Source organism: Chaetodon trifascialis, chromosome 5 (assembly GCF_039877785.1).
Source record: "Chaetodon trifascialis isolate fChaTrf1 chromosome 5, fChaTrf1.hap1, whole genome shotgun sequence".
NCBI classification, from domain to species: Eukaryota; Metazoa; Chordata; class Actinopteri; order Chaetodontiformes; family Chaetodontidae; genus Chaetodon; species Chaetodon trifascialis.
Genome location: NC_092060.1, coordinates 9,587,383 through 9,613,661, shown reverse-complemented (window position 1 = coordinate 9,613,661; position 26,279 = coordinate 9,587,383). Strand labels below are relative to the sequence as shown.

The 26,279-nt window shown below is 40.7% G+C and overlaps 3 protein-coding genes across 6 annotated transcripts in view; all 3 read right to left on the bottom strand.

Annotated features, from left to right (window-relative positions):
* Positions 1–8,240, bottom strand: part of pigg (phosphatidylinositol glycan anchor biosynthesis class G (EMM blood group)) — a 55,294-nt gene extending 47,054 nt beyond the window's left edge. For both annotated transcript variants that reach the window (XM_070962440.1, XM_070962442.1), the window contains exons 1-4: positions 7,831–8,240; positions 7,521–7,726; positions 1,567–1,776; positions 276–464 (exon numbers count right to left, since the gene is read on the bottom strand). In XM_070962440.1, the coding sequence (XP_070818541.1) occupies positions 276–464; positions 1,567–1,776; positions 7,521–7,726; positions 7,831–7,984 (759 nt within the window). In that variant the 5' untranslated portion in view covers positions 7,985–8,240. The remainder of the gene's footprint in view (positions 1–275; positions 465–1,566; positions 1,777–7,520; positions 7,727–7,830) is intronic.
* A 2,394-nt stretch (positions 8,241–10,634) lies between these two features.
* Positions 10,635–17,783, bottom strand: guf1 (GTP binding elongation factor GUF1). Of its 2 annotated transcripts, XM_070963397.1 has the most exons (17): positions 17,347–17,783; positions 17,100–17,211; positions 16,749–16,897; positions 16,364–16,444; positions 16,186–16,263; positions 16,024–16,107; positions 15,875–15,939; positions 15,588–15,791; positions 14,939–15,078; positions 14,626–14,749; positions 13,921–14,053; positions 13,124–13,267; positions 12,542–12,675; positions 12,260–12,361; positions 11,074–11,193; positions 10,935–10,971; positions 10,635–10,846 (listed from the first exon to the last, which is right to left on the bottom strand). In XM_070963397.1, the coding sequence occupies exons 1-17, from the start codon at positions 17,530–17,532 to the stop codon at positions 10,712–10,714; spliced, it is 2,028 nt and encodes a 675-aa protein (XP_070819498.1). In that variant the 5' UTR covers positions 17,533–17,783; the 3' UTR covers positions 10,635–10,711. The 2 variants fall into 2 exon arrangements, 1 of the variants encoding a protein (XP_070819498.1); XR_011602196.1 differs by lacking the exons at positions 10,635–10,846; positions 10,935–10,971; positions 11,074–11,193 and having other exon boundaries at positions 12,341–12,414; positions 12,472–12,675; positions 17,347–17,664.
* A 2,961-nt stretch (positions 17,784–20,744) lies between these two features.
* Positions 20,745–26,279, bottom strand: part of LOC139331019 (gamma-aminobutyric acid receptor subunit alpha-2) — a 33,154-nt gene continuing 27,619 nt past the window's right edge. For both annotated transcript variants that reach the window (XM_070962257.1, XM_070962258.1), the window contains exons 8-10: positions 25,095–25,247; positions 24,192–24,394; positions 20,745–23,552 (exon numbers count right to left, since the gene is read on the bottom strand). In XM_070962257.1, the coding sequence (XP_070818358.1) occupies positions 23,244–23,552; positions 24,192–24,394; positions 25,095–25,247 (665 nt within the window). In that variant the 3' untranslated portion in view covers positions 20,745–23,243. The remainder of the gene's footprint in view (positions 23,553–24,191; positions 24,395–25,094; positions 25,248–26,279) is intronic.

The following is a 26,279-nucleotide window of genomic DNA, read 5'->3' as shown; positions in this document are numbered from 1 at the left end:
AATTTATCTGAGTGTCCAGGTCAGGTGTGGGAGCATAAAACCAAAACAAATAGGTGACACTTACACCAATTTTTCATATGAAAGTGTTGACTGGTGCAGCTTTAAAAACATCATATACATTTCCAGAGCTCTCTTGACACGTTCGCAAAACAAACTCTGCCACACGTTTCACACTGTAGAAAATCTAATTAAACAAACTCTGAATTCTGAACCTGCAGAACAGCAGAACATGCAGAGGCAACATGACCTATGAGCAGATCAGGATCAGAGATTACCTTCGAAATGAGGGCGCTGTGAATCTTCTTCAGGATGTCATCCATCTCTAGCAGTTTGGGCTGGATGAGAGAACTGTGGGGTCCACTGATGTGACCAATATGGTCAAGGCCTAGATAGTGGAGAATCAAAATGTCCCAGTCATCTCTCTTCAGGGTGCTGTCCAAATGACGAGTCACATTGTTGTCAACCTACATGGAGAGTGGATGCATAAAAGATACACATTTACTGATCCACAGGATTTCAACTAATAACCAACTTAGGCTGGTATAATTCAAAATCGTCCCCTGGAGCAAATAAAACTGGCGCTGAAAGGAGCTTTATCCAAAGCCGTGACAAAGTCTGGTGATTGTCTGATTATCATCGCGCAAAGATTTTCCGGCAGATATTTGCCTTCATCCCACATTTCAGGTGAAAGGCTCAAAATTCAGCACCACCAATATTCCAGTATAAACCAGAGCAGACTGTGTACAGTCCCACAGTAGATTTGTAGCTATGACATATGGAGCTAACTGATGAGCAGTTTTCTGTGTGATCTCATCTCCGTGCCTCCCTGGTGGATCAGCTGCCTTCTTCTGTAATGCAGTGACTGAATCATTTCCAGACATACATGAACAGCATACTGCACAGAAAAGATACATAAACCACTGCTTATTTAATCACTGATGCATTATGAACAGTCGCTGCTGTATGTATAAATACTTATAGCATCCATATGAATTATCAAAGTGAGGATGGGAGGATTCTCCGCAAAAATGTCATAATTATACAGGTGTTCCTTCCTCTTCCTTGTTTCTTAAATTTCTGCACTAAATTGTCTAAAAATGACCAGAGCTATGCTATATATTTTGTTATGTTTAAAACATCGTTTTGTCCATGAACATTTCTGCCTGAGTCATGTCAGATGGATTTTCATCTGCAATGGCAATTCTTCAACAAGACAAGACAACAGCTCCCATGAGGCCATGCTACTTCATGACGTTTTCATAGACATAGAAAACATGATTTCTGGAACAACTGAACCAATTTTTTTCTATCTAAGCAAATCTGGCATGTTCACAATATGAAACACCTGAGGTTCAAATGAATCATGAATTCATGACCTTCCACGTCACGGCTACCGTATAAAATAAGCTTTCATAATTCCTTCCAGAATTTCTTTATGCATCATTTTTAAAATTCATCTATCATATCATCTATCCGGCGCTTTCATCCTTTATTGATGTTGACCAGAAAAACACATCACTCATACCCTTCAAAAAGCCAATCCCTGGCTGTTTGACTCGTACACACCTCAGTGTAGTCAGATACGAAGAAGGAGGTCGTGCCATCGTACTCCATGAAGTGTTTGGGGAAGAGGCGCACCCAGGTGTCATCTCCGTAGAACACTATCCTCTTCCCTGCTGCTTTGGCCTGCCAAATGAGGTTGTCTTCCAGCAGTGCAGGAGAATTCAGGTTCATTACCACATCAATGAAGCCTGGGATACTGCCAGTGGTGAGAGCCTGGGGAGGGATATGTTTTTGTCATTGTCCTTTGAACAATAATTGTCTTTTAATGGTGTTATACAACCTCACAGTTGCATCATATTAATCAAGGTAATGAAGATTTGTGCTGCAAAAGAAATACATTCAATTAATCAATTTCCTTTTTACCTGACTGATCCGGCATTGGGAGCCAAACTAATTCCCACATCCCCAAAATAATCTTGCTGCCACAAATGGAAGCTGAAAGCTGAATCAGGCAGATTGGCGATATTTATAAAGTATAGTTTCTACTGATTTCATCATGGAATGTGAAATAAAACAAGACTGGCCTCCATTTGACTGACAAGGAAAACACAGCCTGTTTGGGAAGTCAGGAGAGAGCCTGGCGCATCGTCGAGGGGGGAGTACAAAGGCCTTGTCTTTATGCACTGAAGGAGACATGAGATTGCAGATGCTGGCAGGAAACGATGTTAGAGATCCAGCGGGACGCTCAAAAATCCAGGCTGAAATCAGAGGTGACCAGCCTTTATTGTGTGAGGGCCCCGGTGTTAGAGGAAGCTGTCAAGGGAGCGGGGCCGGCGAATTCAAAGTCATCTTTGAAATCACTTCTTAAATCACTATTTTATCTGCTTTAGTGTTGATGCATTTGTCCTTACATAACCCTGTTTTTCACTTCACATCTGGGCATTCTCTTCATCTTATCAGTTTTTATATAGTAGTGTTTTTCTTTTTTTCTTGCAAAACACTTTGCAGCCATTTGTGAGCAGTTACAGCGTGAGTGCCTGTCCTATAGCAACTTCGTGGCCACTTCAGACCCGGGAGACAAATAGCAATAAAGATATTGCAAAAACCCTCAATCAACTTCAAGAGCTGTCACATGCTGCAAACTTTATTGTTTATCAATGTGCGTCTTGATATGTGGGAGCAAAGTTCTCCTCTGTCACTTTGAAAGGTTTGTGTCTGCTGCTTAACAATGACAAACTAATAAACATGCTTTATGCCTTTCAGTGCTGCGAGCTGATTCACAGGTATTGCTCTGACAGGAAACTGATGCCGAGAGCCTCATCTTGTGAGCTTTGTTCCTGAGCTCAATTATTCACCACTTCCTTCCTCGCGATTGTTTTGCTCCTGCCAGCGCAGACGCTTGTTTCAGGAAGAGATGGATGGTTCCGCTTCAGAAGCAGTCCTCTCTTTCTGCCTGTTCGTTTTCACTGTGGTCCTCAGTCTATTAATAGAGATAGTCTGACCAATGAAACCTGATCAAACACTTTGTTGTCAGGTGACAACAAACACGGGGGCACATGGAGATAGTCCTGCTGTAAAGAAAACGATCAGCTGGAGATATGCGAGGAGCTCTGTGGAGAAAGTTCACTGCTGAAAAAGGCCAAATTTTAAAATCTCTCCAGATGCCAAAAAACATTGAGAAGCTGCCCAAACGAATCAGTGACTCATCAACATACTAATTACTGGCCCGCAGTATGTGTCTCGGCTTACGATGTGCCACTGCTTAAATGTCAAATACAATATCAGTGGGGTATACAGACACTCTCTGGCACAGTGATGAAAACTTGTCAAGGTGCCAAAACACAGACGGAAGGGGGCTGCGACTTCAAGTCTTCAAGGCTGGCAAAAGATTTCTTCTTTTCACTTACTTTTGGTTTATGACTGAAAGGAAGGCTTTCTACCAGTAACTTCCAAATATCCTCATTCTTCTCAGGTCTTCTCGCCAGATAATACCTCAGTGTGTGTATACTACCCAGCCAGCCTTTCAAACACCATCAGCTCGCTGCTGCTGCAACTGTTATGATGTACTGACTTCATTGTCCAAATCCAGCACCTCAGTAATGTGCACTGACTGCTGTGCCAGTCTGAGAGTGAGGCTCAACTGGCCTCATGTGAACAGAGGAGAGGGGAGGAACAGCAGCTTCTTTTCTCTTCCTGTCATATTGTTGGAAAGAGCAACTAACTTGGAACCATCAAATTTAGAGGGACGGCCTCAGAGTAGAGTTTCCAGGTTAACAATTGTTTGCTATCTGGCAGCTTCATAAAAAATAACACAGAGACAAGAAACTAGATACTAAAACCTAAATGCGTAAATGTGAATACGTCTTCAAAATCAGCCGTGTGTGCAGGAGGCTTGTAACTTTAGATACGGTGGAGGCAGTGGTAGGTCTAATGTGTGTTTAAATTAATGGCTGTGCCACTGAGAGATTATGATTTAGGTTAGTTGGCTGTGTCATACCAGTTAATTGGGTGCAATGCAGTGATAGTGGGCAGTAAGTGGCAGTTGGTGTGTACTGCCACCTACTGGTGCATCACAAAATCCCAGTGCTGTGATGGAACAGCTTCACCTTAATTCCTCTTCCCTTAAGATCTGCGAATAACACAACGCCAGCGTTAAGCTAAGCTCTATGTCCATATACAGGAAAGTGATGTGTTGCCTCAGAGCTATGATGATGTTGTTTTTGTGATGCTCCAGCTGCAGATGTTATTACAGTGGGCTCTCATTTGTATTGCCTGAAAAACAAATCTATATTTCAACTAATTACCAATCCGCCATTGCTTTTTGGAGAGGCGTGTCAATAGATGAGGAAGAATATGAAGCCACTACATGAGGCTAAAAAAGTAAGGTGCTGCGCCTCAAATCTACTATAGCTGCTCACCCCCTAAAATGTGATTAACTGGCCCTTCTGCAGGGTTTACAGATGTACCTGTATGCTCTCACCAAGCCTGCAAATCAAACTTAGACGTCTCTGGACAGCTGAGGAGGTGGCACATCCAATTTCTCCTCTCCTCCATACGCTGCACTGTGCCTCTCTGCTGCACCATAAACCCATCATGCCTATGCTTCTAAATCAGAAAGATGTTATTTGGAATTTCCTCTAATCAATTTCCCTCCGCATGATCATTTACCATCAACAAATCTTTTGAGACGCTTCACGTCCAGAGCTGTTTTCCCAAGCGGCCCTTTCCCTCCATCATCACTGCATCCTTCTCTAAACCCTTGGATTACGGTGGCACATCTGTCTCCCGGCAAGTCCACCTCAATCACGCTCAGCTTTATCCCATCATTCCTCCTCATCATCATTGACCTGCTCCATCTCATGACAACCAACTTCAGCTCCTCCTTGAAACAAGAGATGAAGAAAGATCTCTGTTCAAGACAGCATTCCTGATCCATTGAGTTTACAAAGACAGTTTATGTCCTCAATGCATTAAAAATCCACAGCAGCAAGAGCCACTGTACACGTCATCAAAAACTGGAAGCACACCCCTCGTCGATTAGTCCAAAGGAAAGAAAACACTCAGAAAACAGTCAACATTAAGAACAATTTAATCTACATGGTTAAACAATGTCGGTAAAAAAATCTGAATAAATAATCACATTCTTCAGTAACCAAATGGTATCTTAAATGTTGCTGAAATGTGGCACTTAATGCTTTTCTTTGTCATATATGACAATAAACTGAATACCTCTTCAGCATTTTGTCATACAAAACTAAATTAAAAATATCCTACTGGGTTCTGGGACACTGCAATGGGCTTTTTTTGGATACCAGATAAACAGAAAAATAATTAGCAATTATTTTGGTAATCAATTAAGTCGTTTCTTTAGCAAAAACATCAAACATTCCCTAACTGCAATTTTTTAATGGTGATGATTTTTCTGCTTCTCTGTCTCATCTGACCGAACGTTACACATCTTCAGATTCTGGAGTGTTTGGATGCTTCTCAGTAGTGAGCATGTGCTGCTATTCCTTGTTTTTTGTAGCAGAAAATTAAATATCTGTCACAAAATTAGAAATGTGCAGGCTTTCACTCATTTATTATCAATTAAAATGAGCTATTTTAATACATTGCTTTGTGTTCAGATAACCTTTAACAGCCATTTCTCATTAAACATTTTTAAAGGCTAAATGAAGAATTCATTAGATAAAAAAAGAATATATGAATTAAAAAGGAAACATAAGCTGTTCCCTCACAGCGCACCATGCTCTGTTGGACCAGGCTTCAGATCAGCTTTATTAGTGGGACTGTGACGCTCCAGGTTGTTAGTGAAGTGCTGCTTGTGTTCACAGCTCATCCTGTCTCTGACACTGTCAACCAGCACACACTGTTTGCCGGTTGCAGGCCTCTCCTTCTATCTTCCTGAGCACATTTATCAGCCAACGCTGAGAAGGATTCTGTCCTCGCTGCGGGTCCTAAGCAGCAGGATTCTCGAAGGTTGAGTTCTGGCTGCAGTCTGTCAGCACATCCCCATTCCTCCCACCGCTGCTTAAGCCTGAATGCTGCCTTTTATTCTGCCCCCCGACAGTCCGGCTGAATATTCTGCTTCACCTGACAACTTCAGTTAGATGCCTTTCCACCAGCTAAGCACTGCCCAGCATCCACATGGAGAAGACCGAGCTGCTCTTTTTCCTGGAAAATCATTCCCTCGGCCAAATCTCCCCAGCACCACTGACAACAACACACTGACTGTTTCTGCCCACAAACTTAGTGCTTCAGCACAACCACCTGTCCTGCAAGGCACATATAACATGACTGTAATTCCCTCCTGGCTCTGCTCCCAAAATACTCTCATCAGCATGACACACCGCCCAAGTGTGACAACTCACCACGTTGTCACCCTTTGCAAATTCTGCCATCTAACCCCATTTGCAGTTGAAGGCTGAAAACTTAGCACCTTTTTCAAAGTGTGCCTCACACTTTTCTTTTACATGATTATTCTGGGCTCACAGGAATACTGTGAGGGCATTTTGGCTCCAACACTTGCAGCTCATATGAAAGATGAAATACTGGTGATAAAGGAATTTAAACTTGTTTTACTCATTACAATTCTTCCCATAGCCCAAGGAAAAGAAAAACAGCAAATCGTCACCTTTGAGAAAAGGGAAGCAGTAAATGTTTTCCATTTCTGCATGACAAAGTACTTCAATGACTGATCGCATGACGTGTTTTGGATTAATTTTGTCATGCGATTAATTGACTAATCGCTTCAGCACCACTTTTACATGCAAATAACTGATAAAAAGCAGTTAATTAATTTTCTTTCTATGAATTTAACTAATTCCTGTGGATCTGACATCGCTGCCATTTAGTGATTAGATAACATAGTTTAGGGTCAAACTTTACACTCACACATACAAACTGCAGGATAACAAACTTATTGCAGGAATAAAAATAATAATAATAAGCAACCATGACCACTGATACATGTGGAGAGGGCAAAATGTTAGAAACACCTCTCGGTATAACACAGTGGTTCAACAGCATCACAAACTGCAGCCTCTAAAACGATCACTCACTAGAATCAACACCTCTTAAAAAAAGGTCCAACAACACCTGAATAAATGCATTTACTGCAGGGCTGCTGTGGCAGACTGCATTAGCTTGGGCTAGGTGGACCTGACATACAGGAAGCTGAGTGTACCTGTCCGCTAACATTTCTGAAAGGTTTCACGCCTATTTGAATAAACTGTTTTTCCTTCCTTAAAAATCAAACTACACGTTTGTGACCATGTTTTAAGATGTACATCTTCAGTTGGAACAGATGGGCTTTGGGCTTAGAGCCACAGCGAAAGGAGGTGATCATTCTTGATCTGGATGGTTGACTCATCACAGCAGTTTTATTTCCAGCTAACCGTGGCCTGCCAATCAAAACAAGGAATTCTAGCAGAGTAAAGGCTTGAGTAAACCTGATGGATGAGTTCTCATTTTAATCTCCACATGATGATGATACCTGCCTGACAGTCACATCTTACCTTGATCCGGGGCATGGTGACAGTCGGCGGTCTTGCCTTGGCCACAAAGCTGTTCGAGGAGCCTCTTTCCACCACATGCCTGGTGTAGGGCATGTACATGCGACCACTGGGTCCAAATACAAAGTCCTCCCGGAGGGCATCCACTAACATGATAACCACCCTTTTGAAAAGGGGTTGGGGGAGGCGAGAGGAGTTGGTGGAGCTTCCTGTAATGAAAGCAAATATTTCTAGAGTATTCCAGTCAACAGCGCAGGCAGATACTCGCATATCAACGCAGGTAAGTCTGAGAGCCAGACGATGCTGAGCTCACCTGTCATCGGCTCCGCCGGCAGATCTGACAGCTTGCTCTTGGATGAGAAAGAAGACTTGACAGGTACAGGAAAAAATCCCCGAAGGAAGAGGGCAATGCCAATCACTTCAAATATTAAAATAAACGAGGCAAAAACAGACGAGCGTACTTTCATTTTGCTGGTTGACGAACACTTCCAGGGACGAGTAAGTTAGTAAAATAACTTGCTAGCTAGCAACCAACATGTCGCTTCCTACACGTTACCCAAATAGAGGAGACGATAGAAAGCCATAACATCGCATTTCAGGTGGACACACTGTCAAACAACATATTACAAAGCCACGTGTGTCTGCATCTAATAAACGGCCTCTAAATTATATATTTGTGACAGCTCTTCAGCATAAAGTACAAATACCAGTTAGTGTTGTAGCCATTCACAGCTGCTTCCGCATTGATAGCATGAAACTACGGGTACAGCGTAGAATCAAACAAGATCAATACGCTTTTCTTCCCCTCAGTGGCACAGTATGTTTGGCTGAGCAGGCTGCATTAATAGGCTCCTCAGTAACTTCCACTACCATAGGTTATGTGGTATGAGGAAAAAAAAACGTAAGTATAGTGTCTGTAATTAAACGCAGGACTTCAGACCATCGTATGTTCATCTTTAGGAGGGTGAGAGTGGGTAACTCTTTTGTTTTGGAGCCATGAAGTAATGCAATATTTAATTATTAAAAATGGTAACAGGATAATAAGGCATTGAAATCAGCAATAAATACCTACAATTTAGAGAGAATGGTTTTCAAGCCTTGTAGTTAAACTAAGTCTAAAACAATAAAGGTACACGTTTAGACCAGTTAATTAAATACACCAAGAGACTTTAAATCTTGCTGCAGTTCATTTCAATGGAATGGAGCAAATATTATTTAGTTTCACACTGGTATCAGTCTTGCAATGCAGTGAAGAGGCTGTTTCCAAAGAGGGATTCATAAATATACAGTAAAGAGAGGAGGTTAGGTTTTAACTGGCTAGGCTAGGCTACATTCCTGTATAAACCTGTCACCTGTTACAAATCTTAGAGCCTTGTGCTTTAACACCTGCAGTGCAACAAGACATACTCAGTCCATGGATGACACTTGTACAATTTGAGAGCCACTCAAGGCATATGAACATGAGCCTGTACAGGAGTTAGACACTTACTTTATCTTGTTCTTCTCTTTTTGCATTTGGTACCAATAAATTAATATGAGCCAGTTGTAGGCCTGGAAATCAGAACGCAGTTTGAATATTGCCGAGGACAGAGAGAAAGATACAAGAAGTTATAAGTTTTATGAAGAAATATCATTATTTTATAGGGAGAATAAAAGTGTTCCTAAAAAAGCCCCCCTAGGGATCCCTTTATGGATCCATAAGGAACCAAACTGTCATTAATACCAACTGTAATGGACCAAATGAACGCAAGACTGTAGGTGAGTTCAATCAGGAGTATCACTTAAATCTTTGGAAGTGTAGCGAAACTTTTAATACTTTCCTTAAACCCAAGGCTATATACCGGCTCGTGAGTCACATCTGAATGTTTGTTAATACACTGAAATGTCAAAACATCAAAAATAGCTGGAAAGATGCTGGTAGCAAAATATCAAGTGCCTGTTGATTTTTGCAGTTTGGGGACTTTTATTAGTCATTGCAAAAAAGTGAGACTATAAAATAGCTGGTTTCCTTTGAGTTTAACGGCACAAACGACTATGAAATAGAATTTGATAGAGCCATGAATACAATAGAGGCTTTTTCATATTGAGGATTCATACTTGACATAACAGTTAAAGCACAGGCGTAATTAAGAACTTTGACTATGTCTGAGTTTCAGAGTGCGTGCTGCCACTGAGATATCCATGTTATTAATTACACCCGTGCTTTTCCTGCTCTAACATGTCAAAATGCCTGCAATGGAAAAGATCTAATTAAAGGTTTAACTCACAGTTGTCACATTTCAAGTGTTTTACTTAAATACTTGAATTCACTGCACACTGCTTAAGCGCAACTTGTCAAATCCTTTAGCTAAATATCAATTAGTCCTTTCAATCAGATTTGCTTTAATTTGTAAGTACAAAGGGCAGAGCACAGGGACAATGAGATATTTCCAGTGAGTCACTATACCTGCTGGGTACAAAGTACATGGACCATCTAGAGTTTTATCTGATTTAAACCAGGTGTTTATGGAGCCAGAGGCTGATGAGGTCTGATTGGAAGTGGAATTAACGTCCTCTCTGTCCTTTTGTGTGTTTTGAGCTGCTGCTGCCATCTACTGGGAACGCTGCTTAAAGGACAAGCTTCAAGCTTTCCTGTTTCAGAAACACAGCCGGCACATAATATAGTAAGAATTCTATTTTCTATCACTCCCTTTGGAGGTCTGTCCTTGCCTTCACTGTTGCACTCAAGTATCTTTGTCCCTGTTTCCACAGGATGCAACACATTCTGCTCTCTTTTCATTCCCAATGTGGAAAACTTCCATGATCAATACTCATATTTAGTGCTGTAAAAGCAAAATGTTTCCACAGGCATTCACAAAGGTTTACTGAACACGGCGATGATGTATTAGAATTTTCTAAACATAATATGAGGATCAATGCTCTTCTTTTTAATGACTTCAGATCTGCAAAGCAAACTGTGCCATAATATGAAGAGGTGAAGCTCCCCATCACCAACAGAAGTGTTTATAAAGCATTAAAATAATCAGGGATAAGTCTTCTCCTGGTGAATTATCTGTAAAATGTGAGCGGAAGCAACAACGCATATTGTGGAAATCAGCACAATTACAGCACTTTGTTAAACCAATGACCACTTTATTCAGGACCTGTCGCATATGAGACAATAATAAATGATAATGTACAAACAGTATTGCAGTCTATTTGTCTTTCCTCTTCAGGACATTGATGAAGGCATCTTTGGGAACTTCCACACTGCCGATGAGCCGCATCTTCTTTTTGCCCTCTGCCTGTTTCTTCAGTAGCTTCATCTTCCGTGTTATGTCACCTCCGTACTACCAACGCAAATACACACAGAATCTGAGATTGTGCTACATTTGTAGATTCAGCAGCGTTTGACAGTCAAGAAAAACCTTTACTTACACATTTAGCGAGAACATTTTTTCTGTACGCCTTAATCCTGAAAGAGACATCATTTTCACGTCACATCTTATACACAGATACAACTCATAGTGCTTTCTAGATGCACACTGTTTTGCATCTCATGCCATTCTGGACTTACGTTTCCCTTGCAATGATCTTACTTCCGATGGCTGCCTGTACAGCAATCTCAAACATCTGCCTCGGTATGGAGTCTTTGAGTCGCTCACACATGGCTTTCCCAGCGCTGTACGCACGGTCTCTGGAAAGAAAACACACCCATCAGAACCAAAACCAACTCTAACACGCTACAGCTGTACTCTACCACCAATGAAGAAATACACTGTACTTCAAAATACTACCTCAAAAGGCAGCAGCTGATATGTTGTCCCAGAACATGCAGGCAACCCTTTGGGGTACATCATCTGTCCAAGTTTAATCAAAAACTGCTCACAGTCTTTATGTTAAGCTACGATAATCACCTCTTAGCTGTGGCTCCACTCCATGTCTCATCTCACTCTCAACAAGAAAATGAATAGGGATATTTCCCAAAGTGTCCAACTACTCCTTTAATGGGTAAAGCAACACGCCAAACACCAGAATGTGAAGTTCACTGTTCATCATTCCAGGTACCTAAGATAAGAGCCTCCATAGGAAACACATGTACTGTAAATAGCTTCTCTGCTTGACAGGACATCCTTGTCTCACTTGGGTCCACATTCCATATATTTTAGTCACTCTGTAATGTGCCTGCTGTAAAAGACATTCTGCCCTGTGATTGGCATGTTGGCCTTAAGGAATAACAGACTGAAGCTACGCTCGGCTCGGCTCCAAGGCTTACAGTATAAATGGTCAGAGAGTAGCCATCGGTGGTGAAGCGCAGCACCCTTCAATTACCAAAGTCTGGAGCGGCTTTGGTAGTACATTAAATACAGATCTGCTGTGCATCATCATTTTTCGCCCGTGAAGTTACTCTATTGTCCTTGTCACAAAGGGAATGAAGACCTTGTCCAGTGTGTAAAGTCATGGTAATAGATAATGTTAACACTGGCTGCCAAGAGGCCATTTTTAATGTTATCCTGGGCGTTGAATACATTTCATGCTCCATAGGCTCGGAAGAATTACCTCAGTAATGAAGGACCATACAACCTTGAAATTATGTAAACTCGTAAAAATGTGCCAATTCTTTTCTGTGACGGCAGCGATGATAATTAAGCTACGGGAGACTGCTGCGGCAACGGAAATGAGAAGATCCGCTCAAGCATCAGAGCAGCACCTTCTGAGACAAACTGAAGCAAACTCAGACGTTTGATTTCAAACACACTTACCTGTGGACGATCGTGGTGAGTTCCTCCACAGGTCGCCCATTCAGCAGAAAATCCATCTTTATCAAATCAGCAGCCTGGTAACCTGCGTTCTCATAGTCAAAGCTGAGGAGGATGAAATCACAGAGTCAGAAGTGATACAGGATTTCATTAAAGACCTTTATGCCTTGAGAAAAGATATATATGATAGAGTAAAAAGAGTGTAGAGTAAAGACACGCCCAAAACTGCATAGTAGCTGTATATGACTATCTGAATGCATAGATATAGTACTTGTGTAGTTTTACCTTGCATATCCAGAGGACAGAGATTTGAGGACGTCATAGAAATCCACGACGATTTCATTTAAAGGGAAGAGGTACTTCATCATGACACGCTGGCTGTCGATGTACACCATGTTCTTCTGGACGGCTCTGCGATTCTTAAAGAGCACGACAGTATGACATCATTTTTGCCTCCATCAGCTTTGCACACATTTAGAGTCCCAACAATCCAAGAAGGGCTGCTTTGGTAACTGAGTTAATTAATTACTTTGGAGAAGGAAGGAGACTCCTCGGAACCCAAAACATGTAAAACAGGATCAGAAATATAAACCACAAAAGATGCATTGTCTCGGCTTTCTTTTTTCAAATATTATTTTCTCTTTGGCTCCAGACCAATTTGGAAGGAGTGCAAAGCAAGGGTGCACTCTAGTGTCTCCTGTCAAACTACGTTTTCCAACAAGCTTGAGAATCAGGCTGACTCGCCTCTGAGTATTCAGATCCATCATCCCTCTCTGACCCCATACAGGGCACAAGGAACACATTCAGGTTAAACAGCTCAGACAACAGTTTTCATTCATTTCACTGAATCTTCCATGTTCCTCTTACCAAGCAGAGAGTCATGATCTTGCCAGTGAAAGTGTCTGGAGTGAGAATGGTCCCCAGTACCATGGGCTCCAAGTACTCCGACACAACTGATCTGTCTGGGAACTGAGCAGGGTTCACGATGGTGATCTCCTCGCTGCCGTGCTCCTGTCAGGAGAACCAACCAGATTTCAACCTCCAAATAAAACTGGTGAAGGTGTTTCCAAAGCTTTCTAGAGCCGTAATTCAAAACAAGTTGGGACGCTGTGTAAAACATGAATAAAACAGAATGTGATCATCTGCTAACATTTCCTACAGCCGCTGTCGGTAAACACACGATTGCATTCCATTTTTATTTACATTTTCAACTCTTTTGGAATCAGGGATGTGAAGTGACATTCACCTAAAAAATAAGTTTTGCGATTGAAGCACTCACCACCTGCAGGCTGGACCTGCAGGCTGACTGTGAAAGGTGACCTCTACAGTCAAGCAGTACCACTGTCACAGTATGTTGATTCCATTAAAAGTCTGCCAAGACTGAGAAATAGTGTAAATTGTAATAATCTGTCATAAAATAACAATTTGAAGTCTCTCCATCTACTAACTTTCTGCCTCCGGGATGGAAACTCGACTTGTGTACATTATGCATTCAAACTGGCTGTGATTTTGCCTTTGCAACAGGACACTTTGATTGTCCTCTCAAATATTCCCCATCTAGTATCTCCCATATGTCATCTTACTGGAAAGCATGCCAAAAACAGCTCCATTTATCATTCATTTCAAACTTCTTTTTTCTGCTAAAATCCCAATACGGCTCTTACCTTGATGAGTTTGGCTGAAGAGAGGATAGCCTTGTAGGGCACGGTGGGCGCCGTTACTATGACAGAGGCATTGTATTCCTGCTCCAGCCTCTGATTGAACACCTCCATATGGAGAAGACCCAGGAAGCCAAGTCTGCCAGGGGACAGGAAGGTCCACAGGTTCACTCAAGTTTTATAATTGATACTCATGCTTTTAATTACAAAGAGCCGCTTTGGAAAGAGTTCAACAGTGAGTAAGATTCATTGCTGTTCCCGTGCAGTTTCGTACCGATCCAAATGATCTAAATCACTGCCACTAAAAGAATCAAATTTACACCATCTGGACTGATACGACCCGTGATGATGAATAAACTCTAACTTGGCGGTCTACTTTGGCAACAGGCTGCACGTCCCAAGGAAAGATGTTTATTGCCTAATCAATCATATCACATGACGTCCAAGTTTGTGTTGAATCCAATAAGAAAGAAGATACATCTTGCCACTAACCCCTACATTTGGTGCCTTTCAGCAAAAAGTGCATCACCTTTCTGCGACAACAAATAAGTTGAAAAACATCCAAACCCTCCTGTTCTAAACTTACCGTGGCTGCACTGCTCAAGATCCACACTTCTGCTTTCCGTCGCTGTCAAGGCATATGTAATGACCCACGCCCCTGTTGGGGTCTTAAAACCATTTATCATTCTAATTCAAAGCAGCCGTCCTCACCTAAAGCCTGCTCCCAGGGCCAGACTGCTGTCTCTCTGCACTGTGACACTCGAGTCATTCAGGGTCAGCCTCTCAATGGCGCTGCGAAGGCCAGGGTGCTCTGACTGGTCCATCGGATACATGCCTGAGGGACGGAAAGGCAAAAGACAGAGCACACAGCAGTACTCAGACAGGACTCTTTCCACTGATTTGGAATGTGACGTGGTCAGTTATGTTCTGAGCAATTACAAGTGATAACTAGTTCTTATTCTTCATTTACATCAACATGTTTATCTGACAGAAAAAAGTAACTGCACACGAGAGCACGTCTCACCAGCAAAGACCATGGCTTTGGCGGGTTTAAACCCCGGAAGAGCTTCCACCGGCTGCTCCTGGAGGTAGAGTGTGTCACCAATCTGGGCCTCCTTCACATCCTTCATCCCCGCTATTAAGTAGCCCACCTGGCCTGCAAACCTGCACAACAGTTGAGGGGAGTTACACAACTGCAATGTAAACAAGCATCTCAGTGGAGAGTTTGATGAATGTTCATTAACATATTCAAAGACTGTATCCTCAGACAACTAAATGTGCATTAAGAGCACAGCTGAAAAACACTGACTTGATGAGTGCAGGCCCATTTAATGATGATTTGATCTGAATGACCTTCAACGGATACATGAACAAGCATCAAAACAGTTCTACTGAGCTATAGTGATGCTAAAAGATGATCCACTGAATCAAGTAGCGCATAAAACTCCTTGAGCAGATATAAAGATGCCTTCCAATCAGGGCATCAACTACTGGTTATTTTCATTATTGATTATTCTGTTGATGCTTTCCTTGATTAATAGACTGTTTCTCATCAGAAAATGGTGACAACACCAATCAAAATGTTGTTTCCCTAATGTTAACAAGGCAGCAAATCCTCACATCCAACTGCTAACATGAAAGACAATACACGAGAGGAGGGAGACGACACGTACAGCTTCTGTGTTGGGTGCTCATCTGGCCGGAGGAGCCCCAGCTCGTTGACCTCGTAGGTTTTGCCGAGATGCGCTGACACGATCCTGTCCCCTTTTCTGACTCGACCCCCAAACACAGCGATGTTGGCCACCACTCCTCGATAGTGGTCGAAATTAGAGTCAAACACGAGGGCTTTAAAGGGGTCATCGGTGCTTGCCACAGGCCTGAGAATACAAGAGTAAAGAAAGCTTCACGTTATGCGTCAAACACATTTCAACTGAGAAATGTAACAAATGAACCTTCTTACGGTGGAATCCTGTCCACAACCGCTTGGAGAACCTTTTCAACATTTGTTCCAAGTTTAGCTGAAATCTGAAAAAGATGAAGCCACGGGTGAAAAGAACTTCCTCAGATAAAACTGAAATCTAAAAAGCAGCTGATGTTGCTCCAACTCACCCTGATGCACTCTTCACCTGGAATATCAAACACCTTTTCAATCTGTGACTCCACTCTCTCTGGATCAGCATTCTTTAAATCAATCTACGGGAGACACAAGAAATTAGAATAAATCTGAAAACGATATGTGATTACACCGAAAACATGGAGGCTTCAGTGAACCTTGTTGATGACGGGGATGATCGCCAGCTGAGCTTCAAAAGCGAGGTAAAAGTTTGCCACCGTCTGCGCTTGAACCCCCTTCAGATGACAACAAACTATTAATGACTGCATCACCTGCAACATACACATCCACAATAATTCACTGAGAAAACTGGAAGCGAGAAATGTGCTTTTGTACCTGATTGGCATCGACAATCAACAGGACGCCTTGGCATGCAGATATCGATCGAGACACTTCATAACTGAAGTCAACGTGACCCTACGGAAAATGAAAGCAGTGGAGATTCAAAAGCGAGAGAAGCTGATGCTGTACAGCTGAAATCTGCTGCGTGCAACAATAAACAAAAAGGATAATTCACTTCAATCTGCCACAGTGCCGAGAAGTCACAGCACCAATGAAACAATAACAATAAGGAAAAGAGGTAATTAGGTGGATTTAGAATCTAAGGAACATGTGTAAGGGCTGGAAATGAGGACGACTGACGATTCACTTCACTGCGAGTACATTTGCCATGACATCAGCAGGCAGAAGTGGTGCTTCTTCTTAATTTTTGCACACTCACCGGTGTGTCGATGAGGTTCAGGAGGTGCTGCTGACCCTGGTGGTTGTAAAACAGAGACGCTGTCTGGGCCTTGACGGTTATCCCTCTCTCTCGCTCCACCTGAAGCTTGTCCAACACCTGTTTGTTCTTCTCGGTCTTTGCTATGGCACCTGTTTGTCAAGGGCATCCATTAGTAACACATCCTGTTAGATGTCTTCATTGCATCACATTATCATCACTGGTGTGTTTTCAGACCTAAACAACTGTGTCACATGACGCTGGTGGTGAAAATGTTTGAGATTATGAAAATTCTTCATAAAAAACATTGATATAAAAACTAAGAGCTGTAACGCAGAGTGAGAGCAAAAATACCTGTCATCTCCAACAGCCTGTCAGCCAAAGTGCTTTTTCCATGATCAATGTGAGCAATGATGCAAAAATTCCTGATTCTGTCCACAGGGAACTTCGACAGGTCAATAGTTTCCTAAAAATCAAAAGGAAAGAAGCCTGTTACTGTAAAGCAAAAACTGCTGAATTGCTCCAGAAACCCATCAATTCACAGCGTCCTGATGTTTTTGTAACACGCCACCTGAAGCTGTGATTGTCATGTTTGTGTTACCTTGTCTGTCTGTGTGCTGAACGTCTTGACGCTGCTGGAGAACACGGGCAGCCTTTTCATCCAGCGATGTCTTAACAGTGTGTAGGTCATATTATTGTTTTGTATTTTCCTTACGCACATTTTCAGCTGTAAAACACGTCTTAGAAGGGGTGCTTCACAGCAACGTTTCACTAAACAAAACGACATGTTTTCGTTAAGCCAAGTCGCCTCACGGCGTGAAGGATAAATACATGCTAGCTGGCATTAGCTAACGAAGCTAACTGTGGCGTCACTCTGTGTTGTCATGAATAAAGTCTGGGCTGTTACCACATTGGCGGACCATTGGTGGACTGTCACGACGACAGAAATACACGAATCTTTAAAGTAAATACTCCTACTGAAATCACCTGGTGCATGACTTCCTAGGGTGCTGACATTTTGGGTGACAGTTCACCCGCAAAGACTTGTGGGACATGTTGTTGATTTAGTGGAAGCAGACATGAGTTAATGAAACAAGATATACTCGGAACGAACTTCCGTTTTCTTTTCTGCCGGTCAAAGCGGAGAGCGAATCTGTTCTTCACCCTATATCTGTGATAAACTATGACACTGCTGCTTTTTAACGTATTGACAGTTCATTGAAATGCTAACTTTGCTAAGCTAACAGCTCTGATGTCAATCTCTCTCTTCAGTGATTTATTTAAAATGATAATACAGCTACACCCCCCAGCAGCCTGTCAGTAGATAGACTACAGGAGTCGGTCGCCTTGGCACTGCAGCTGCAGTAATATCATTGAATACAGAAATTTAACACGTCAAAGGAAGATGACTATCTTCACATTTCATTTCATTTCATCTTCCCGAGCATCTTTGGTAATGCTCGGGAAGTCGGAAGTCCCGCCTACTCAACTTGTCAAACGGAGGATAAAAATGGATATCAGTTGCTATGACAACGAGGCTTCGTTTTGTGCAAGAATAAATTGCTGTTTCTCCTCTTTGTGCAACCAGAGATAATAAGCCTCTATTAGCTCCAGTTGTCATGTAATATATATATATATATATATATATATATATATATATATATATATATATATATATATATATATATATATATATATATATATATATATATATATATATATATATATATATATATATATATATATATATATATATATATATATATATATATATATATATATATATATGTGTGTATATGTATGTGTATGTGTATGTGTATGTGTATATATATGTATATATATGTATATGTAATATATATATACACATATATATATATTACATATATATTACATGTGTGTGTGTGTGTGTGTGTGTGTGTGTGTGTGTGTGTGTGTGTGTGTGTGTGTGTGTATGTATGTCTGTATGTATGTATGTATGTATGTATGTATGTATGTATGTATGTATATAACATCTGAGACTTGTTCTCTGAGGACTGTGTTTGAGTCACAGAGCAGTTTTTCCTATGGATAATGGAAGCCAGTGTCTAAGGAATTCCACAGCACAGCTTCCTGTTCTGCACACATTTCCAGATTCCTCGATAGCTCCAGCTTCATCTGCAAGAAAATTTTTAGCTCTTTTCCAAACAACTCTGTTTCTTAAACCAAACAAAGGATGCAGCCAGAAGATACTGACCTGCTTGTTTTATTTATACATTTATAAAATATGAATAAAAACTATGCAGGCAATTAAAAAATTAATAAAACTTTTAATTTTGGTCCTTTTCATGTGCTTTTTGTGCAATTTTTTTTGTGTGACAAAACAGCAGCAAGTGCTGTCAAATGACCTGCGGGGTTCTTTAGTTCCTTATCTCAGGGACTCTAATCAAATGATTAAAGTAAAGAGTGAAAAATGAAGTTCATAATTAGCAAGAGGCACAAACTGCACATATTTCACTGATGCACAGATGTTGTAAAGTTAAAGTTGTTCTGTTGGTTGGATTTCTAAATTAATTTGTCGATCTACTTTCTTTTACTTTTCATTGTTTCTCTTGACATTGTGTCCTTCTTACATTTTGAAACTTGATGAGGTTTTATAACTTCAGATGCTTTGAACAATGCACCAACATTTAACAAGGAACACCATTCTGGTCTACCTGTGTCTTAAAAGAGGTTTATACTTATGATTTGAAAGATACTATGGTCCAAATCCTGAATTATCCCACATATGTCCTTATAGGCTCGGTACTAAGACAGACAGCCAAATCAAATCTAAATTGGACGTCTGATCTTTAAGTCACTGTCCAATTAAAAGCTGTGGCTTGAGTTAGATCAGATTATCATTCAAGCGTTGGATAAAGCTGTAGCTCTATAGAGAAATGACTGAAGTTAACTTGAATATTTGACAGATGATCACTCCAGAACCAGCAATGTCTTCTTTCTCAGTCTCACCCTACAGTATGTTGGCAGGACAGTTAATTCACCTCCCAGCCCCATATTTAACAGCTGGGGGTTGATCAATATATTAATTTTGTTTAAATGATCAGTGTTTTTAATGACTTCCTGCTATCTTGTCCATAAAGTTATAGTTGCTTTCTCTCATGTAGCACACATATTTTCATTACTAATGGTAATTCCTTTATTATACAAAAATACTTGAATAGAAAATGATGACAGCTTTTTCAATATCTTCAATCAGTACTGTGACCCTGTGACTCAAAAAACAAGAGCAAACATTATTACCACACTGCACAGTCAGGAAAATAAGTTTGCTACATGAGACCAATTCAGTATGAAGTTCTTACCACAATGTCCACTAATATAGGCAAGTCAGCTTGCAGGTATATGCAGTCTATGACTCCTTTTTGAGCACTCCAGTCTGACAGTTGTAAATGATCCTCAGTTATGAAGATTTGTAGACATGCATGTAAGCAGCCCCCCCACTGGACACCTCACATGCATCAGTATTGATATCTGTCAGGCCGCAGCCTCTGAGCGGGTCAGCGGTGGATGGAGGAGATGGAGCTGGGCTGAGCACAGAAACGCTTGAGTGGTAGAAAGATCAGGCCAGGACATTAAACTTCAGTGAGCTTTGCATTACAGCTCAGTGCCACAGGGCTTTTAGTGGACTTTACCAACACGCTCTTAATGATAGTCACTGGCAGCGTAGAAGCATTGCTTGACAGCATCCTCTCCTGCTGAAGAAGCGCTGACCTGCCCCACTCACAGTCCCATGATCTGACTGGACTGCTGTAAATGTATCTGGTTATTGGTATTTCAAGAGAGAAGCTAGAAGTGACCTCAGCATTGTTGATATTAACAGATATATTGATATAAGCATAGTCAGGTAATAAGCAACAGATATTAACCAATATATCATTATTGGATTCTTAAAACTCTCAAATCTATATCAGCTTCAAAGTCAGTCAGGCTGTGATGCAAAAACATGGCACAAACTAGATATAAAGAATTGAAACAATATGTGTTTTATTAGAAACTGTGCACTGAAAAGCATCCACCTCGCGAACAGTCACTTCATCTGGAATGTTTAAGATTCTATCAGGATGTTGGAGCAAATCTGAATGAAAAATAAATATGTCCCACAACATAACTTGTAAAAAATAAATGCAAAGTTCGATTCAACAATCAAATTAAGTTGAATTAAGTTAAAATATTGATGTGAAGCAAAATCATATCACTGAATGAAAAAATAACACAGTAGAGTACCATATGTGGCTACTGATATGGGGCTGAACCTGATTCATCTTCATACAGCTTCCATAGTGGAATTGGTTTATACGATACTTTGCCTAATGCAGTATGCTAATAAAGTACAATCACTGCTTGTTGCTGATGGACCTGAATTACATGAGCACTGCCTATGGCTTTTGAGTTCGTCCAACATTAAAGTGTATACAACAATCAACCTGCAGAAGAAAATGAGGCTACAAAATCTATGACAATTTCATGATCATTTTGTCCCAAATCCCGACTCTATCCTCTCACTTAAGGCCTGTTACACAGTAGGTTTGCTGGCAGAGGAACGTGACGACCATCCACACATGATTCACTGAAGTTCATATTGGCACAAAGCGGTCCAGTGATTGCAGTCCTGTCCCTTTAATGTCTATAGATGTCTCAAAATAGCATGTGGGATCATGAAATGTATGCACAAATAGCCAGACATTGTATATGAATAATCACGTCAGATTGTAATGGCAGACATGCTGATTAGTTCTGCCACAGAGATCCAGTCTACACCAACAAATCCACACTGTCCTCCAGAGTTACCGCCACCATACGTAAACCAATAAAAAGCTGTAATAAACACATTAAACCAAGTTTTCACATTGTGTTTGTGTACACATTTAAATCAAACGTTAGTGTGGCTTAACACCATGCCATGAAATCACTTAGATATTAACCTTAATAGAATAAATAAATCAATAAATCAAATAAAAGTGCCCAGACTAATTTAAAAATAGATTGTGAAAGCTTATTAGTGTGCTTGTGAAACATGTTCTTTCAGGTTAGCAAGTGAGCAACTTAGCTGCAGAGTGAAGAAAGTCAAACATCTGAAAGCCAGTAGTCACACCTAGTTTCCTCAGGAGTTGGTGGAGGCCAAACCAGAGCTAAAGGAAGAAGGAATACTGCTCTAAAGGTGGCAAAAGCACAACCTCGAGGTGATGATAACATCTCTCTGCGTCTGTTGGACGGATAAATACTGTGGACATTCTGTTTGCTAACACATTAGCCAAAGAAGACAACACTGTGTCAGGGCTGAGCGGCTGTTAGCTTTGTGTTGTCTTCTTCTGCTCTTTAGAGGTCAAAAATCAACTCATAGTGTTCAGGTAATAAATTAAACATTTTTGTTTAGAAATGTTTTTGTTAAAAATTCTTTGTTCATTATTATAAGTAGATATTTTTTTAAAAACTCTGCCAGTCGAGAACAAATCTGACAGAATAAATGTATAAACATATTATTCAAAGCTTTCTTTAATAAAGTAATGGCACTTTTTTGACTGTAGATCAGCCTGGTCTGAATGTCATGAATGAAAATCGATAGTGACTTCATTTAAACACATGAGGCATTCATGAACTGAACTCATCTGCTTGAGTTTTAGTTTTTAACAGTTCATAACACACTGTGTGCATCTTTTTTAATCTTGCTGATTTGAGTTATTTGACATTTGTTTCAATGTAAAGTGCTCTCATCTTGTTTTCAAACAGATATTTTCTTTTTTTTCCAAATGATACCGCTGCAAACCGATGCTCGCAGCATTACACAGCACTGTACGCACAAGCACACTAATTTGGCAGTCTCTTCTGTATGTGTTACAACCTTTTTGGCTAGGAGCGTTTCAATAATTCTGGAGGTCAGCGCTTGATTGCAGCCCCATACCTGCAGTCACAGATAATGAAACAACTTTTCCACTGTAACAATATTATACAAGTGTGTTTTTGCATTGGCTTGGACAGAAACAAGAGTCAGACCACTCTTAGATGGCAAAGAAAGTCAGAAATGTGATATAATCAGTCCCTTTCACTCAAAACAAAAATATATACTGTAATATCAAGAGAGTGGGCATTACTGGCAAAATTCAACACATTTAGAAGTAATCTTAAAGAAAATGTATGTCTTAATGTTTATGTATTTACTCTTCATTTGGTTCGTATGTACAGTGGCCACATACTGTAACTGGAAACATACTTTGAAGGAAATATGCACACTAATCAAAGTAATCACACGATATGTCACCATGAAACCATGAATATAAATATATATACACATTTACAAAAGCCAGGCTTTTCAAAAGTGCTGCAGACGGTGTAGAAAACAGGCGGAGATAGAGGATCACACTGCAATCCAGGACTTCACTCTGCAAAGGTATGTGTACACAGTTGCTGGAGGTATTTGGTTCGTCTCTTAGTCCCCAGACAAGAACCCATTAAAAGTGGCCTCTAATTGGAGGGGACCATATCCTTTATAACCGGTTCTCTGTTTAAGTAAGTGGCCCAGTAGACAAGGTTGAAGCTGCCAAAGAGAACCGGAAACAAAATCCTTGACATCCTGTCAATTTTGCTGACGCTGTTGAACGTCTTCTTGCTGTCTTGGGCTTTGCCGTCTGCTTTGGCCTTGTTGGGATCCGAAGCTCCACCTTTGGCAATAGTTGGAAGTGTGCCAGAGTCCTTGGTGATGTTTGGTGCGTAGTTGGCCACTGCTACAGCGTAAGCGTTGTTCTTCTTGACGACAGACACCCTCTCTTTTTTCTGTTGAAAGACCACAAAGATTAGATGCAAAAAAGCTTAAAACAACAGAGGGAACCCTGAAACCTGTCACCTGCCATCATCTATCCATGATCTTAAAACACATGTAAATGAAGTTTGGAATAGATGATTAAATAATGATGATAAATGAAGCTAAACTGAACTTCCGGTCTACTGTATTGGGATTGTACATTATACATGGACCCATGTTCTCATGGCTTATAATACAGAAACAGTGATGGACAGTTTGGAGAATATTTCTTGCTGTTCTGCAGCCAGAAGAAAAAAAAAATAAATAAAAAAATAAAAAATCAATAAGTCACGTTAGCTTATTTCTCTGTAGACAATCTCTGCTGATTCATCAATGATGGCATGAATCAGTCATGCATTTCTATTCTACATTGATATTCTGACCAGAGTTTGTCATCTAGGTTTAGCTGTTAGCCAACTAGCTCTCAAAAATGGTTGAAATACTTTAGCCTCCACCTTGTGGAGGGTTAAAAAAACTCACTACCTGCTTCCCTCTATCTTCCAAAAATGTTTTCTAAAGCAAGCATCGCCTTCCTCAATGTACACTTACAATGCAAATGAATTCTCTCTGAAAATGGAGGCTGTCAAAAAGACCTGTTTTCCCCTCATTACCTTGTCAGTCACAACACTCTTTCCATCCCAAGCCCAGCCGCGCTTTGTGAAGTAATTGACAGTGGCAAACTCAATCAAAGCGGAGAAGACGAAGGCGTAGCAGACGGCGATGAACCAGTCCATGGCAGTGGCGTAGGCAACCTTGGGGAGGGAGTTCCTCGCACTTATACTCAGTGTCGTCATGGTGAGGACGGTAGTTACACCTGGAATACACAAAAAGAAAATGCACATACACAGGTGTTGTGAAATGAAATGAAGTTTTAAAAAGGAATCATTCAAACCACAGAATTTACTTTCTGCATGTTGCCACTTTATTCCTCTCAAAGGTTGAAATCTACTGTTTCAGCCTTTTCAGATAAGTGTTAGTCATCACTGTACCTGTAGTCTGTACAGTGTAAGGTTACTGTTAGCCCAGTCCACCATCATAACCACTGACCTTCAGTAACACTTTAACTGCTCAGCAGGTTTGATACGTTTAGCCAAAGGACACAGTTTATTGTTGACTTCTTCACCTGTTTTCCTCTTTGAGTGAACCGGCTGCAGGTCACTGTCATTAGTTCCACTTGGCTTATAAAAGTAGCTTGTCCAACTGGACTGAAAAAACACTGAAGCCTCTAAGAAATGTCCCGTCTTTCCTCTTTATCCTGTTTTCTCCTGAGGCCACAATTTGTCATCAACTTTCAGTCCGTCGCTGTGTCCAATCTCCCATGCTGACAGGGACGATTTTGAGAAAACTAGAGTGAATTCCTCACATCATCGTGTGTGTGAGCCTCCATTCAGGAACCTAATTTATACTAATGCCACTGAGAATTGGGGTTTCATTAAGATTCAGGTTTACTGTCTATTTCATTTCTTTGTATGAAAGAAGAAAAAGAAGTAGAAGAGGGTGACAAAGGCACCTACCAAACACAGTCCTCGCTGGCACTGATTCTCTGTTCAACCAGAAAGACACTTGGGAAAGAATGACTGTCATGATGCACGGGAGGTACGTCTGGATGACAAAGTAGCCGATCTTCCTCTTCAGGTGGAAATGAGCTGTCATCACTGTGTATTCACCTGTGGAGATAAGAGTCAGGGTCACTTTCAAGCACCACCACCGCAGATACTTCTACTACCATTTCTAATTTGTCATTTGAGTGCTTTTAACTACCTAATGAATCGAATGAATGCACTCATATAAGCAGTGATCTCCACTTTGTAAATATAACAGGCTGCATGCTTGCTGTCCTCATGGGCGCATAAGGGGTGCTGACATTCACTGACATTTTTTTTTTTTTTAAACCTTGAAATCTGGTTTGCAACCCATTCATACCACCTGAAGAGGACATTATCAAACCATACTGTTGCAAATCTGCTTTTGTCTTTTTAAGTAATGATGTCATACAGTTCATTTGGATTGAAAATGTAAAATTATTACAAAAATACCACTAAATGTTTTTTTGTTTTTTTTTTGATGTTCTGCATTTTATTTTCCCCCACTTTTTATCCTGATTTCTCTGTATTATGGTCTTTGTCACTGCTAATTATACTAATAAATTAGAAAGATTGTGCAGCCACACACACACACACACACACACACACACACACACACACACACACACACACACACACACACACACACACATTTACTGCTCTACTGCTGTTACAAATAATATTTTATGACAAGCAGAGTAAAAATTTCCCTGGTTGACCTGGTATTCATAAACCTAATGAGATGTTGCAAATCTCTAATCAACCTGACTGTTGTTAAATTAGGCAGAAAAACACTGATTTGTTAAAATTAAAAGCAAAATTGTTACCAAAGAAGGCTCCACACTTCATAACAGAGCATGGCTGTACACTTAAATACTGAAATGCTGTTTTGTCTCAGTTTTCTCTTTCACCATGAACACATGATTTCATTTAAAACTACATGACCACATTAAATAAGGAGGTGAAGGCATTCTCTCCTCGCGTTAGAGGAAAGAAGCCTGATGCCAGTCAAGTTAACGTTCATGTGAATGACTTAAGTGTTGGAAACGATGATGTGTCATTTTGTCCACTCCCACCACACAGGAAGTGATGTTTCACACATGTAAACTCTCACAG

What these genes read in the sequence shown, in the direction of transcription:
- guf1 (XM_070963397.1), bottom strand. Translation starts at nt 17,532, where the DNA reads ATGTCGTTTTGTTTAGTGAAACGTTGCTGTGAAGCACCCCTTCTAAGA. An exon ending in TGATTGTCGATGCCAATCAG is followed by an intron (nt 16,264 to 16,363) that starts GTACAAAAGCAC and finishes TGTCATCTGAAG; the next exon opens with GGGGTTCAAGCGCAGACGGT. An exon ending in GAGCACCCAACACAGAAGCT is followed by an intron (nt 15,079 to 15,587) that starts GTACGTGTCGTC and finishes ACTGTTGTGCAG; the next exon opens with GTTTGCAGGCCAGGTGGGCT.